This window comes from Camponotus vicinus, unplaced genomic scaffold (assembly GCF_025532165.1).
Source record: "Camponotus vicinus isolate PSW18456_S1 unplaced genomic scaffold, iyCamVici1.0 SCAF_12, whole genome shotgun sequence".
NCBI classification, from domain to species: domain Eukaryota; kingdom Metazoa; phylum Arthropoda; class Insecta; order Hymenoptera; family Formicidae; genus Camponotus; species Camponotus vicinus.
Window position 1 is genome coordinate 1,207,941 of NW_028141948.1, and position 15,455 is coordinate 1,223,395.

At 31.5% G+C, this 15,455-nt stretch overlaps 4 protein-coding genes across 8 annotated transcripts; 2 read left to right on the plus strand and 2 right to left on the minus strand.

The window, feature by feature from the left end:
- Nucleotides 1–412: 412 nt before the first annotated feature.
- On the plus strand, nucleotides 413–4,205 carry Pex5 (peroxisomal biogenesis factor 5). Of its 5 annotated transcripts, none has more exons than XR_014436126.1 (9): nucleotides 417–772; nucleotides 855–1,223; nucleotides 1,316–1,760; nucleotides 1,850–2,393; nucleotides 2,457–2,625; nucleotides 2,737–2,894; nucleotides 2,989–3,156; nucleotides 3,254–3,378; nucleotides 3,900–4,205. XR_014436126.1 is itself a non-coding variant. In XM_083085117.1 (9 exons), the coding sequence occupies exons 2-9, from the start codon at nucleotides 882–884 to the stop codon at nucleotides 3,291–3,293; spliced, it is 1,773 nt and encodes a 590-aa protein (XP_082941243.1). In that variant the 5' UTR covers nucleotides 417–772; nucleotides 855–881; the 3' UTR covers nucleotides 3,294–4,205. The 5 variants fall into 5 exon arrangements, 4 of the variants coding, with proteins under 4 accessions (XP_082941244.1, XP_082941243.1, XP_082941241.1 ...); XM_083085117.1 differs by having other exon boundaries at nucleotides 1,316–1,453; nucleotides 1,547–1,760; nucleotides 3,254–4,205; XM_083085115.1 differs by having other exon boundaries at nucleotides 3,254–4,205.
- On the minus strand, nucleotides 4,195–9,497 carry LOC145963319 (BLOC-2 complex member HPS3). The gene is made up of 3 exons (XM_083085114.1): nucleotides 5,753–9,497; nucleotides 5,563–5,677; nucleotides 4,195–5,498 (listed from the first exon to the last, which is right to left on the minus strand). Exons 1-3 carry the CDS (start codon nucleotides 8,978–8,980, stop codon nucleotides 5,317–5,319), a joined length of 3,525 nt encoding a protein of 1,174 aa, XP_082941240.1. The 5' UTR covers nucleotides 8,981–9,497; the 3' UTR covers nucleotides 4,195–5,316.
- On the plus strand, nucleotides 9,443–12,140 carry Cndp2 (Cytosolic non-specific dipeptidase 2). Its single transcript, XM_083085126.1, has 6 exons — nucleotides 9,443–9,818; nucleotides 9,936–10,173; nucleotides 10,289–10,739; nucleotides 10,847–11,275; nucleotides 11,382–11,855; nucleotides 11,946–12,140. Exons 2-6 carry the CDS (start codon nucleotides 10,139–10,141, stop codon nucleotides 11,988–11,990), a joined length of 1,434 nt encoding a protein of 477 aa, XP_082941252.1. The 5' UTR covers nucleotides 9,443–9,818; nucleotides 9,936–10,138; the 3' UTR covers nucleotides 11,991–12,140.
- Nucleotides 12,118–15,132, minus strand: Fuca (alpha-L-fucosidase). Its single transcript, XM_083085119.1, has 7 exons — nucleotides 14,954–15,132; nucleotides 13,973–14,235; nucleotides 13,581–13,832; nucleotides 13,112–13,474; nucleotides 12,781–12,999; nucleotides 12,453–12,676; nucleotides 12,118–12,383 (listed from the first exon to the last, which is right to left on the minus strand). Exons 1-7 carry the CDS (start codon nucleotides 15,034–15,036, stop codon nucleotides 12,294–12,296), a joined length of 1,494 nt encoding a protein of 497 aa, XP_082941245.1. The 5' UTR covers nucleotides 15,037–15,132; the 3' UTR covers nucleotides 12,118–12,293.
- Nucleotides 15,133–15,455: the final 323 nt, after the last annotated feature.

Consider the following 15,455-nt stretch of genomic DNA (forward strand, 5'->3'; position numbering starts at 1 on the left):
GGACCTTCCTCAGAGCTATAAGAGTTACTAGGAACTCGATTGTAGCTCCGCGGTGTTAACCCAGAGAACCTCCCGTAGGTTTATTTCGGAACAGCTATATAAAGTAAAATACGGTTCGAAGACTACTAGCGAGAAACGTGAAAATTGAAGAATATAACACATATTCTACTTAAAATATATATCTACAATATCATATTTTATTTATAGGAGATTTTTCTTCGTTAAAATAACTTTTTTGTATAAATTAATGTATATATTATCAAATAATTATAAAAACTTCAAACTTTTATATTGCCCTTAAGCCTGTATCAGACTACGCATTAAAGATTGAAGATTGCAATTTGACCAATTAAAACGAAGAAATTTTAACTTCTTTTATTGTGATTGGTCGAACTTCAATCTTTAATCTTCGTATTCAACGTAGTTTGATACAGACTTTATCCATTGAGCTCTTTTTTTACTCTCGCTTTACTCGCTGATCTATCATACACATTCCTCGTCCAGCTTTTCCCCTCCCTTTTCCAGCCATTCTGGTCCAAAGTCTCAATCATAGAATTAACATAATTCTTGCTATTCATGCCTGATAAACACATATGACGATAACGTAACGATATTATTAGCGCAAAATAAGTGAGTACGACGAAATAATCATTGTCAGGTGATCGTTAATTATTTATTTTTACGAGAGATTGAAGTCGATAGCTATTATTTGGCTGACCACTGTGCGCATCTTATCGAAATATAAATATTGGATTTGATATACGAATATTGGGTAATATATATATAAGATATAATCTACGCACATAAGATAGTTTGACATATAAAAAAATTAGCAAATTTTTATCCTTTTGCAGGAAATTCTAATAACAATATACAAAAAAATGGCATTTCGTGAATTAGTGGAAGGAGACTGTGGAGGTCCCAGCTCTTTAATGCGCCTTGCATCACATTATGTACAAGATCATGGTTTCAAGGAGGAAGGAATTCAGCCTTTTAGGCCATCCGAGACTTTTCAAGCACAGGATGCGGATCAGTTAGTTCAACAATTTTTAGAAGAGCCTGCCTGCCCACAGACATTTCGGATGGACAATTTACTACAAGAAATGAGAGATATCGATCAAAATATCCATCCTCCGATAGCAGCACCTGGAGTCGTCGAAGAATTAAGTGATTTAGATACAGCTTGGGAAAATCTATGTTTTAAGTCTGCTAAGCAATTTGAAGTAATTTCATAAAATATTCATTTGCTACATACAGTTTCTCTCTCTATATCTTTCTAGCATTTAAAATATTTAATTATTATAATAAAATATAGGAACATCATGTGGATAATATATGGAATACACCTTTAACGCAATCCACTCAGGAAGAAAACACACAGTTTCTTGAAACTAGCAAACTTGGTCTAGATTCAAAATGGGTGGAAGATTATTTGGAACATAACATAAACAGTGTACAAGATAATATTAACAAAAATAATGCACAAATTATAAAAGATGAAGATCCAAATTATGCATATTCAAGATTTATGAAATTTATGAAACAGGAAGGTGATATTCCAATAGAAGCGCAAAGAGAAATAGCCAACTTGGATGATGGAATTGAAGAATTAGAGCAATATTTTGTACATAAACAAAAACCAGAAGATAGTTCAATTGATAATATTAATTATGACGATACAGTCTTAAACAAGGTAGAAGAAGAACTAGAAGTTGCGGGTACATGGATAGACGAATTTGTAAAGGAAAATCCATCCTCAGGTATTCTTAGCCTTTCTTTGGAAATATATATTTTGTATATGTATGTGTGTAATATATTGTGATAAATATAAAAATATGATACATCTTAGAATATAAATTAGATTCATTATGGAAGCGGTTTCAAGATGAATGGGACAAAGTATCTGCAGACGGGCTCTCTTCCACACATCCATGGGTATCAGAATTTGACACATATTATGATCCATTTAACAAGGAATATGAATTTTGTGAAACAAATCCTATGAAGGATTTACCAAATGCACTGGCAGAAGGCAAGAAACGGTTAGAAGCGGGAGATTTACCAAGTGCTGTACTCTGTTTTGAAGCAGCTGTTCAGCAGGATGAAAATAATGTTGAAGCTTGGCTACTTCTTGGTAAAACACAAGCTGAGAACGAGCAGGATCCTTTAGCTATCTCTGCTTTGAATCGTTGTTTGTGCTTGGAACCATCTAACAGTGTTGCTCTCATGGCATTAGCAGCTTCTTATGCAAATGAATCCTATCAAAAACAAGCCTGTCTAACATTGAAAGAGTGGTTACTAAAAAATCAAAAATATAAGCATCTATCAATTCCAGAGTCTAATCTTACAAAAGAAGAACAACAGAATTTCAGTGTGTCTACCTTATTATATGAGTAAGTTAAAAATAAGTTTTAATGCTGAAAAAATATTATTTTCAACATAATACTTTGTTGTAGTAAAGTATATGATGAAGTCAAAGATTTATATATTCAAGCAGCGAGAATGAATCCTCGAGATGAAATTGATGCGGATGTACAGTGTGGACTAGGTATATTGTTTAATTTGTCAAGTGATTATAATAAAGCTGTAGATTGTTTCCAAGCAGCATTACAAGTACGTCCTGATGTAAGTGTAACCTACTTCTATTTTGATTTCTATTTCTATTATATTGGGCTAACCAGTATATTTTGATACTACTCGACTATATCAGTATATTTAACTATACATTTCCAAAAGGACTCCAGATTATGGAATAGATTAGGTGCCACTCTGGCTAACGGTCAGCGATCAGCAGAAGCTGTAAATGCATACCATCGTGCCTTAGAGCTATCGCCTGGATTTATTCGAGCACGTTACAATCTCGGCATATCTTGTGTTAATCTGGGAGTGTATAAGTAAATATAATTTTTTTTTAATTGTTTTTTGTTTTTTTTATAATTTTAAAATATGAAGGAAATTGCCTCATATCAATAAAATTATATGATATAGAGAAGCAGGTGAACATCTTTTGACAGCCTTAAATCAACAAGCTGCAGGAAGAGGTCCACAGGCCAACACTGTATCTCCTAAAGCAATGTCAAACACAATATGGTCTACATTAAGATTAGTTATATCATTGATGCATAAATATGAATTGATGGAAGCTGTAGAAAACAGGTAATTTTGCAGTCATTTTATTTTTTACAATTAGATAATAACCTATTAGAAGGGATTTACAACAATAATTCAAAATATGTTATTCTCTTTTTTTCAGAGATCTGTCTAAGTTAAATAAGGAATTTGAAATCATATAAATGAATGCAAATGATTTATCAAATCAAACAATCTGAAAATGAATTACACAATATGATTCATTTTTATATAAATTATTTTGTAGAGGTGAGAAATGAAAAAAATGTTTTTTCCAATATACTTTAGTAAAATATACATATAATTAGCAAAAATAAAATCTGAAATATTTTAAATAATTAAGAACAAAAAATATGCAAATATAAAAGATATATTCAAAAATATGCAAATATAAATGATATTATTGAACTTTGTCTCACATATTGATTTTTTGACCAGTTCAAATAAATATCCATTTTAATTATTTTTAGTTTATTCAATATAATTGAAATAATTCAATATAATTGAAATAATAGCTTTTTTTGATATCATGTGTATAAAATATAAAAAATTAAGAAAACTAATAATTGAAATAATATAGAAACTATTTATTATTTTAACAATATAATTATGAACACATTTGATAATATTAGGGGACAATTATATATACACACACACACACACAAAGTGAACCACAATGTTATAAGCTTATAAATCCACAATTAAAAATCCAAAAATATGTTTTCAAAAAATCTTTTTAATTATGTTAAGTTCAGGTTTCTTTAAAACAGATGGAAAGTAACTTTAAAATTTCAAATGGAACATTCTATAATTACATATTTGGATTCAAGAGGAAAAAAAATTTTACCCACAACATTGATTTGGGAAACGTTTTTATCAAAAGTTATATGTGTGTGTATTTTTATGCTTATTGTTATTGTTATTTATTTATATATCAGATTACCGTAATATTAACAAAAAATATAAATTTTAAAATATAATTTTTTTTATATTAACAGATCTATTAATGATTATTAATAACTATTGATTATCTTGTTAAGGATTGCAAAAGATATAAATAAAATATAAAAGAACAATTGCTGAATATTATGTATTTTTTAAATTTTATAATGAATTATAAATATTATTGATCAATTCTAACATAATTAGATTTACAATAAAGAAGAAATCATTCCTAAAGGCACATCAAAGTTACATATTCTGTAACACTTAAAAATTGATTACATAAAACTATTCATTAGGATCAACAGATTGATAAAAACTATTTTAATAAAATTCATCTTGCTAAAGACATATCTGTCCCAGAAGCAGAACAAATTTGATAATTATGAAAAATCTTGATACAATGCTATAATAGTTCTGTGTGCATAGTATAGTTCAAACATTTATATAATTACTTCTACATGCAATTAATTATAATATAATTACAGTAATCTTTTTAATTTTGGTTTTCATCCACATGTATTTTTATAAGCATTAATATCGCACTGTTTTCATATCATAATAGATTATAGGTAATAGATAATAACGCACACATTTATATATAACTTAACAACTTTGTGCGCGCATCTATGTTTACTCAAGCATAGTGTGTTTGAGTGCCTTTGGTGCTCAACACACTTTGCTATGATAATGAAGGTAATTTTCCTTTTGCTAGACTTTTTTTATTCTCTTCCTCATAAAATTAAAATCAACAAGATATAATTAATATATTCCGTAAATTTTACTTTTTGTAGAAGTAATATGTTTCAAATATTATTAGTTTACATTAATATTTGTCAAATTTGTATATTGAAATTATTGCACCTCTGGAACAGATTCTTTTTATATCTTTAGTCACAATATATCTATATAAAACACGATTCAACAATTAATTATAGACAAATTCTTTTTCTAGTATTTGTTTCCGAGCTTTTCTTTTTATAATTAATGACAATTATTCATTATTAAAAATGAGTGCGTTAGCACAACTATTAACTAACGAACATTAGCTTATGTGGCTACATTGATCAGGAACATATGTCTGAAACATTTGTAGAAATAGTTAATTTGCGATTATAAGTGCACATAAAGTAGTCTTTCGTAATATAATTGTTAAAACGTGATATTGGAATTTATATTTGTAATTCCTCAATCATTTTTTTGACTAGAAATTAGCTAATAAATATTTAATGAATATTCCTATCTTCACAACTTTAGAGTTGTTAAAAGTTGTTGCCCAGTTTCCATTATCAACGATTTTACGTGATCCGCGTGCATTATTTGATTGCACATTTCGGTGCATCGTTGAAACGTTGCCATGTCATCTCGAGGCAAGACGCGATGAAGACTTTTCATAGGTAACGTATGCGGCAAATAATTCAAGATCTCTATAAATTTGAGAAAAAAGATTATTTTATTATACATATATATTATTTACATATATTAACTTACCCTTCATAATCTGTGTATACAAGAGCTGTAATTCTTGTTGCATCATTGAAGCAGCAATTTTATCCTGTGTTAATTCGATAAGATATTTCCATTCAGTATCTTTTGTATATTTATCCTGAAATAGAAAAACAATTAAATATTCGGGCAAGATTCACATTTGAATCTAGAGTATTATGTATATCATAAATACCTTTGCATATTGTACTATAGCCTGTGGACAATTATCCATCAGAATTGTCGTTACTTCTTCTGTATTCTGAATGCATAAAGTCTTGAGAGATAAGCTTCCATCAATGTTTTGCGTTTCAAGGAATTGCTTGACTTCGTGCAAACATTCAACTGGTAAAAATTCACACGACAATACAGATTGCAGCTTAAACAATTCTTTAGGTATAATCTTTTCGCTTTCGGATGCATTATTAAGATTTGTCAAATCTTTAAAGTCGTTCATGTTTAAAATTTTCTGATAATCTTTAGCATATGGTGGCATTTTATTCAAATAGCTGGGTCGATACTTGGCGAACATAAAGTACTCCTTATCGTTCTTCTCCTCATCATCTTGGAAATCAGTTTTATATACTTTTGTTTGAGTTAATTTACCTAGATATGATCGCACTAACAATTTGAATGCTTCGACGAGAGCAAAGTCTGAGCGTATCTGATTTTTATTTACAACTGATGGCCACTCAATCATAGACTTCGAGCTGAAATAATCATGTAGATATTTTTCGAGAAAAACTTGCAATGTAGCAGCCGCATTGTGTCCGTCTCTTCCAACTCGTGACGGTAAATATTCCAGGAATACTTGTATGATTTGATGCAACGATAACGCACCTTCATCTTCTATTATCTGTATGAGGATATCCGCGAAAGTGGTATTTTTTATAAGCATCAATGTACCAGCAAAGTCCGAGAAAGTGGGGATCATAGGACTTCTTTTTTTCATTGCAGTTATATCGAACAGCAATTCCCAACGTGCCAGGATGATCTGCTTAATACATTGCACAGAAACTGGTTCCAGCACCTTCTCCGCTTGTTCCTGCTTGTCCGCTTGGATGTATAAGAGTGCCAGGGCAAGTTTGACAGTGTCATCGGTCTCGTGTGTTAGCAGAAGATTGATTAATTTCTCAGTAGCGTATTCCCTCAGTACAGGACTGCTGAAAATCAGTTTCAACAAATCTTCCTTCTCCAGCTTACAAATGATCTCTATAATATTATACCCTTGGAAGAGCGCATCCGCCTCGGGTCCGTTCTTCATCGTAAAAAGCGCATCCGTCAAGAACGTTAAGAGTCCTGGCGCGTCCTGACTACACTTTCTAGATAATACTTCCGAAGGCTTCAATCCAGACATCTTGTAGTAAGGAATACACAAATCCCAATCCGATTCAATCTCCGATCGTATGTAGTAATCTGCGAGCAACGCACAAGATTGATTATAGAGATTTTTCAATTTAAGATCATTTTTATGCATTGTGTCATCGAGTTCTTCATTATCCGGATCGTTAGATATATCTTTCGCCAAGCGTATCAAGGTATGTGCTTCTCCCAGCAAATGTCGATAAGTACTTGGACTGGAGGATTTATGATTTTTTGCCGCATTCAAGATGTCGAAATATATGTTCTCGAGTTTAGGTAGATTTAGAGAGTACATGGTCCAAGAATTATCAGCTTTAGCCAACAACACTATGTAAGTTTTTGTATGCAATAGTTTTTGTATTCCTAGAAACGGCCTCAAACCGATTAGACTTACCGGTTCAGTAATACTGGGGCAAGTTACTCTAACGCCGTCCATGCAGTTTGAAAGTTTTGCAATATGATGAGAAAGACGTAATGTATAGGACTCCAGACCAGCCTCGGTCAATACATGAAGTATTGTATGTTCCAATGCTACATGATGAACAGGTGCAGTGAATGGATAAGTAGTCAAACACGTCGCGTCCAGGGAATTATTGCTTGTTGCTGAAAAGTGATACAAGTATCCCTCCTGTGTAGTGCAAACGAAGCAACTTACACCCTGCAAATATCTGTACTTGTCAGATTTCAGCATAGATTTCTTCACGCCAGTAACGTTACATTCTCTCTTCATGTATAATGGTTTCAATACCAGGCATCTAAAGATATCTAAAATTCCATCTATCTTGACATTATTATTGCCAGCATTGATTTTCAGACATAACAAATTTTTTATTATATAATTTTCAGACCAACCTATGTCAGGCGAAGTTGTCTTGATGAAGATTCTTATGTCTGCTGAATTTAGGATAAAGGGACTGAGAGCATGACCTGGTCCAGCTCTTTCTGAACTTATTAATGGTAAATTCACTGTAAGTGGTTGCGAAGTGGGATCAATTATTCCATGCGTAATTAGTCTATGCATTTCATCTTTTTCGTTGCATATTAAGTGCTCCCAGTCTATATAATTTCTATCGTTACTTGATTTTGTTTTGTTGAAGTCAGCGATTTCCAATTTATACCATGCACTTCCTTTTGTGCCCTTGTGCTTTTTATCTTTGGATTTTAGATTAGTTATCACTGTCTCATTATTTTCATATGTCGTGTGTTGGTAATCTTGATCTATAGATTTGTGTTTTGTATTTGTTCCTTGCGACATATCTTCATTCCCAAGGCTATTACTATTTTCTACTAGAGATGAATCTGTGGATATGGATGTCTTATCGACGGAAGAGGAATTTGTAGAAGCTAAAGAGCTAAGTTGGTCAATATCTTCGTACATTGAATTTGTGAGACGAAAAACGGACAAATTTACATTATCCATAATTGCTATAAAATCTTCTACAATTTCCATGTGTGTCGGTGCGAACGAAAATCCCAAGGACCATGGTCTAGATTCAAAATCTATAAATTTCATTTTTGATACTTGTTGCGTTTCAATCTTGAACTCGTGTAAAACAGCAGTGTTTCCTGAGGCTACTAATAAGTTACCGGTGCTCTGACAGCAGGCGATCAATGTAGGTTGTATATTTAGAGGTAATTCTATCATCTCCAAGCTATTCAAGGGTCGATTCAAACTCGGAGTAACGCGTCCGGCGATTCTGGCTCGCATCGGCTGACTCTGGTCCTTCACCGTAGCCCAGTTCACGTAAATTCTTACAAAATTAGAAGTGATTTTATTCGCATGATTATTGCTCACAGTGTCTCTGAGATATTTTGATTCCAGTGTCACGATGTAATCTCCCTTAGCGCAATGTACCATTTGATTGATCATGTCTACTGTGGGGAAAACAGTGCGCAATTTGACATCCGAATTCATCAGTTCCCACACTTCCACACAATGCGTAGATAATGCCAGCAGAAGCATCTCTCGCCTCTGGCTGGTGGCCGTGCACGTTGCTGTGGGCTCCTCGATCTGGGTGACATTTTGCCCCAGGAAATTGTGCACTGTTATCACACGCACCATATTTGCTATACTTTTTATGCTATATTTATGTAGCGTAACACAACATTATTATAACTATATTTTTATACTTTCATTAGAGTGTTTTCGCTTCGTTGACAATTACATGTAAGCGTCATTACTGATTATTGATTACCGAGAGTATCGCATGCACATAAATATTAATAAAATGACTTAATGCCCGCAGGCTCCACGAGAAAGCGACAATTCTTTGGATGCTCTTCCGTAAAGCCTCGGACTAGCGAAGCCGCAGGTGCGTCATTCACTGACATTCCCGCAAGCGTGCATGTCACTGCAAATCAGCGTAAATACGACACTAGGAGAATAAGTGAATCGCATCAATGAGCACGACTACGTCGCTCGCACGACGCGTTTCCAGCAATCGGCATCATGCTCGAAATTTGTCTCGTTTTTAGGATTCGTAAGGTGTAATTTGAACAAATATTAGAAAGAAGAGAGACTTGAGATGCAGTTCGTTTGACATTGCACGGCATAATGCACTTGCGCGGAACGGGCTTGACAAGTCAGGTGTCAGGTTAAGCTGGTCCGCGCGCGATGAGTCAAACGTCAAATTATCCTTCGAGTAATACGTATATCGTTGACATAATTCCGGGTAAATGCGCACTCGAATATAATTAAATGTTGAAAAATAAAATTAATATATATTATATTTAAAATGAAATGTATATAATCAAGAGTTATATATGAAAGACAAAGAAAGAACAGAATTCGTTAAATATACATCTGAAAAGAAATATGCTACGCCAATGAATGGGCAACAAACATGCATGCTACGCCAATCGAATAACTGTAGAATGTCCGCAGTCATATGATAACAAAGGTAACTACGAAAATATCGAACTTATTTTATAAATATATAAGAAAAAAAATTATAAAAATTAACATTGTTTATAATTTTGAATTTGCATAAAAAAAGGAATAAATACAAACTTCGCAGATATTTATCTGCAAGCTTTCAGGTGGAATACACTGATCAATGTTCAAGTGACTGTGAAAAAAGGTGTGAGAGATTAGATATCACGCTATTACTGATATCAGCTATCAGCATTGTTGAGAAGTTTGAAGTGAGTGTTCATTGCATCTACCCAGCTGACACTTGCACTGTTGTGTTTCTGAGCATATTACCATTGTTTAACAATCATGGCATTACCATCGACATTGGAAACATTATTTAAGTATGTTTTGTGCCTTATATTTTAATTTTATATGAATGCATATATTTGCTAAGAGAGATTTTTGGATAGATTTAATTTTTGCCCTTAACTGTTATTTTTTTTCACATTTTTATAGATATATAGATGAACATAAGCAAGAATATATAAATAATTTGAAAGAAGCAGTAGCTATTAAATCTGTATCAGCATGGCCAGATCATAGAGATGAAATAATAAAAATGATGAAATGGGCAGAAGCCAAATTGAAAAATCTTGGAGCAACTACAGAATTAGTTGACATAGGCCAACAGACTCTTTCTGATGATAGCAAAATTCCGCTTCCTCCTGTACTACTTGGAGATCTTGGATCTGATCCAAAAAAGAAAACTGTACTTTTGTACGGACATTTGGATGTACAACCGGCACTAAAAGAAGATGGCTGGGATACCGAACCTTTTATTCTTATTGAAAAAGATGGAAAGCTTTTTGGACGAGGTAGTACCGATGACAAAGGGCCAGTTCTCTGTTGGATACATGCATTGCAAGCTTACAAAGCAAGTGGAATTGATATTCCTGTTAACCTCAAGGTATTTCTTAATAAGATATTTAAAAATATTCAACTTCAATATCAATTAATAGTTCTTTTGTTATTATCTTTGCATATATATACTAAGCCTTTAAAATTTTTGTATAGTTTGTTTTTGAAGGAATGGAAGAAAGTGGAAGTGAAGGTTTAGATGAGCTCCTTTGGGCAAAGAAAGACAGTTTCCTAAAGAATATAGATTATGTCTGCATATCTGATAACTATTGGCTGGGTACTAAAAAGCCATGTATTACTTATGGTCTGCGAGGTATCTGCTATTTCTTCATAGAAGTTACTTGTGCTGCCAAGGATTTGCATAGTGGTACTTTTGGTGGATGTGTACATGAAGCTATGGCAGATCTGATTTACTTAATGAATACTTTGGTTGATGTTAATGGCCATATTTTGGTAGATGGTATTTATGATGATGTAGCTAAAATAACTGAAGCTGAATTGGCCAGTTATAAAGATATAGATTTTGATGTGGGTGAATTTAAGGAAACAGTTGGAGCTAAGCAACTGTTACATAAAGAAGACAAGGTATATATATATTTATATACATATATATATATATATATATATATATATATATATATATATATATTTAGAAACATATTGGTATTTCAATTTGTATCTATTCCTGCAGATTCAGCTTTTGATGCATCGTTGGAGGCAACCCAGTTTATCCCTTCATGGAATACAGGGTGCTTTCAGTGAATCAGGAGCGAAAACTGTTATTCCGAGCAAAGTTATTGGCAAATTTTCAATCAGGATAGTACCTCATATGACTCCAGATAAAACAACCGAGAAAATAATCGCATATATCAATAAAAAATGGCAAGCCAGGGGTAGTCCAAACATCATAAATGTAAACATGTATCACGGTGGGAAACCATGGACCGAGAATCCTGAACACCCGAATTACATGGCCGGTCGAAGAGCTACTCAACATGTTTACAAAGTAGAGCCCGATCTCTCTCGTGAAGGTGGATCAATTCCAGTTACTCTCACATTCCAGGAAGTTACTGGTAAAAATGTATTGCTCCTACCAGTTGGACAAGGCGATGATGGTGCGCATTCTCAAAACGAAAAATTGAACGTACATAACTACATCCAAGGAGTAAGTATAATTGAATTAGCGCAATTTTTAAAAATCTACTAGTTCTGAATATTTTCATTTTAAAATTATAATTAATGTCTTTATTTGCAGACAAAACTACTTGGAGCTTACTTATATGAGGTTGCTCAAGTGTAATACTTTGTTGTTGAAGTTTATTTGTCAACGATATAAGTTATATGGCATTTCATATTACAAATATATATTCAGACAGTCTGACGTTCAGATGTCTGTAAATTTTTAATTATAAGTGCAAAACACTGAATTATAATGAATTTTTTAATGACCTTTTTTCTTTATAGAAATTTTTTCTTAAAGATATTATTTTGTAAAGGTTTTACATAAAAAATGTTTAAAGCTAACAAGATATTCTTAGCAAAAAAAATATACATATATATATTTCTAAAACAAATTGTTCTCTTATATAAAATATTTTATATATCACTTCTTAATCTTTAATACCCAAGCTGGTTGTCCTCTATGTGCATTAGCAGGTAAATATATTTCTAATTTATCATCGGATTGTTTCCACTAAAATTTACATAAAATTATTTTATTACATTCTTTATAAAAACTGGACAAAAGCAAAAACATACTTACAGAAATAATCGATGAATGGCCAAGTAATTGTATTTGGAAATTCTTTGAAGTTTTAAGCGAACCTAACAATAAAATATCATTTTCTGGCCATTCTAAAATTGAGGCATATAGTTGTTTTTCATCTTTACTTTGTGTGTACCAAGTGCTTTCTGTTAAGGTGTCATTCTGTACAGTCCAAGGCTTAGTATTGTAAATAGCTTCTCCATTAACTGCTAGCCAAGCACCTAGCAAAAAAAAAGTTTATATATCATAAGATTATCTAAAGATCAATATGATGTATGTAATTAATAATGAAAAATATGATAAGATACAGCAGATGCATATTTACCCATTCCATGCAGTCTTTCTTCAAATATTGGTGAGATGATCCCATCTTTTGTTGGTCCAACGTTCATCAATAAGTTTCCACCACAGCTTACAGTGATTATTAATTCTTTCACTAATTCTGCCAATGTTAAATATTCGGATAAAACAGCGTTTCTACGAAATCCCCAAGATTTTTTATCAATAGTCATACAGTTTTCCCATTTGTGTGGAAGAAGTACACCTAAAAAGAGCAAAATCTTATTAATTAAAAAAAATATATTTAATTAACTTTAATTTAATAATATCTTTTAATATTTTTTTTTTGGTACTATATAATTTTAAATTTTACTTACCAGGGTTAAAACGATCAGTACATGTAAAGAAACCACCATGATGGCATGGCATATTGCTGCCCCACCTGTCATTCACCACAACTGTGTCCTTCACAGGACTTTCATTGTATAACCATGCTAAAAATTCCTTTGATTTCCAATAAGAATCTGATGCTTCCCAATCTCCATCGGACCAAACTACTTCTGGTTTGTAAGTTTCTATTAACTCTTGTAACTCTGGTATTATTTTTTGAGTTACAAATGTATCTGTTGTAAAATTATTTTTTTTATCTGTTAAATAAAGAGGATTATACCATTCATACATAGAATGGTACAAGCCAAATTTTATATTTGTGTCATGTCGAATAGCTTCTGCTAGTTCACCTGTTTTCATCAGAAAAAATATATAAGATTTTTATATATTTAATATAACAAATTTGATTATATTTTTTGTAAATATCTATTATCTTTTATTTTACATCTATATTACCAATAAGATCCTTTCTAGGTCCCACATCCATAGAATTCCAACTAAATGAATATCTTGATGGCCATAGTGTATATCCTTCATGATGCTTGCTTGTCAGTACAACATATTTTGCACCAGATGCTTTAAATAATTCAGCCCACTCAGATGCATTGAAGAATTCAGCAGTAAAATCACGTGCAAAATCTTGATAGGTAAAATTTGGAGGATATCTTTGTCTCATAAAATCATGATATTTCGTACTTGTAGTCTCCTCTGTGCAATATTATACAATAAATATGCATAAGAAATATAGTATAATATAATATATAAGTATTAATATCATATATATATATATATATATATATATATATATATATAATATTGAATATATAAAAATTATAAACGCATTCAACCTTTCCAATTGTTCCAAAACCATTCAGAGCCAAAACTAGGTACACTGAATACACCCCAATGAATAAATATTCCAAATTTTGCTTCATCATACCAAGGTGGAAGTGGTCGACTATCTAGACTAGACCAAGTTGGAGCATATTTGGATGCTTTTGTCAAAAGCACAAAATTGATCTCATCTTTTTCCGCTATCACATTAAAGTATGCCTCCACTGATATACAAAGAATCAGCAAAGCGCACAAAATATGTACAAACAGCATCATCCTATCAACAAAAGACTTGTAATGAAAATAGTGGACATCAATGTATCATGTGTCTTTTATATCATTGGTATATTATTTTGAGATTAGATTAGATCAACGATATATTTTTGTAGACAAAGATCACATAAACTGTTTGTAATTTATATATATAACTTATATGTACACTTTTACTAAGATATGTTATTTTATATAATCGTTGAAGATTAGAATGTTTTTTTATTATTAATTTTAGAACATATTTATGCAAATATATCAGTTTTCGATCTTTGATATTTGAATTATGAAAAATATAAAAATTTACAGTAGTATATAATATAAATAAAACTTTCTCTCCAATTTTGAAAAATTTATATATTTCAAATTGATAATTGTGCAAATCTTATAATCAATAAGTTTTATTCTCATATAATTAAAAAAAAAATAAGCTAACATTTTTATTTCATAATATTGCATATAATGCAAATATTATCTCTATATCAATTACATTATCTTTTATCAGTCTGACAGATGATCACATGTTCAAGGCTCCCTACTTTTTCATTCTCATTTCACTCTATTTTTGGTATTTATCTGTATATCTAATGCATGCATTTATATACATATAATTAAAAAATCACTTGAGATGTAATCTAGTATAGAGATATAGATAAAATAAAGTTGTTTATAAAGTTGTTTGCTATATCTATTATTTATGCTAAAAGAGTATGATATATTATTACATTCTATAGAATTTTTTTCTCCTCTTCAGATAAATATCTATCTTGTGTTGCGACACATTTTTTAGCATTCTTTCTAATTCCATATATGTATCACATTATATTCTTTTATATTTGGAGACATATCTGTAAATGTCCAACAATTACACGTAGGCGAGAAATGACAGAAGGAGAAATAGATACATGCATATGTATATTGTGGGTGTCTGAAAAATAACTATACATTTATTTTATATATTAAAAAAGAAAAAACATCAAACATTATTTTAGCACAAATTAGTCTTCTTTTTACAAAAGATATGGTCTTCATGAATATGCAAACGAGCTTTAACTCGTCTTAATCTTGTTATCAAAAACTATTCTTATTGTCAATTCTCTTGGCGATATGCTTCTGCTTAGAAGAAAGAGAATTAAAGAAATAGTGCTTGATAAATGTATCTTCTAATATTTGTGAAATATAAGCGTACAGTTACTTTCCGAACACCGTGTATTATAACATTTTTCA

Coding starts and splice junctions, on each gene's coding strand:
- Pex5 (XM_083085115.1), top strand. CDS start 882: ATGGCATTTCGTGAATTAGTGGAAGGAGACTGTGGAGGTCCCAGCTCT. Junction 1,761..1,849: donor AAAGGAAAATCCATCCTCAG/GTATTCTTAGCC, acceptor GATACATCTTAG/AATATAAATTAGATTCATTA. Junction 2,626..2,736: donor CATTACAAGTACGTCCTGAT/GTAAGTGTAACC, acceptor CATTTCCAAAAG/GACTCCAGATTATGGAATAG.
- LOC145963319 (XM_083085114.1), bottom strand. CDS start 8,980: ATGGTGCGTGTGATAACAGTGCACAATTTCCTGGGGCAAAATGTCACC. Junction 5,678..5,752: donor CTATAGTACAATATGCAAAG/GTATTTATGATA, acceptor TTTCTATTTCAG/GATAAATATACAAAAGATAC. Junction 5,499..5,562: donor GTATACACAGATTATGAAGG/GTAAGTTAATAT, acceptor TCAAATTTATAG/AGATCTTGAATTATTTGCCG.
- Cndp2 (XM_083085126.1), top strand. CDS start 10,139: ATGGCATTACCATCGACATTGGAAACATTATTTAA. Junction 10,174..10,288: donor ACATTGGAAACATTATTTAA/GTATGTTTTGTG, acceptor ACATTTTTATAG/ATATATAGATGAACATAAGC. Junction 10,740..10,846: donor ATATTCCTGTTAACCTCAAG/GTATTTCTTAAT, acceptor ATTTTTGTATAG/TTTGTTTTTGAAGGAATGGA.
- Fuca (XM_083085119.1), bottom strand. CDS start 15,036: ATGGAATTAGAAAGAATGCTAAAAAATGTGTCGCAACACAAGATAGAT. Junction 13,833..13,972: donor GTTTTGGAACAATTGGAAAG/GTTGAATGCGTT, acceptor AATATTGCACAG/AGGAGACTACAAGTACGAAA. Junction 13,475..13,580: donor ACCTAGAAAGGATCTTATTG/GTAATATAGATG, acceptor TGATGAAAACAG/GTGAACTAGCAGAAGCTATT.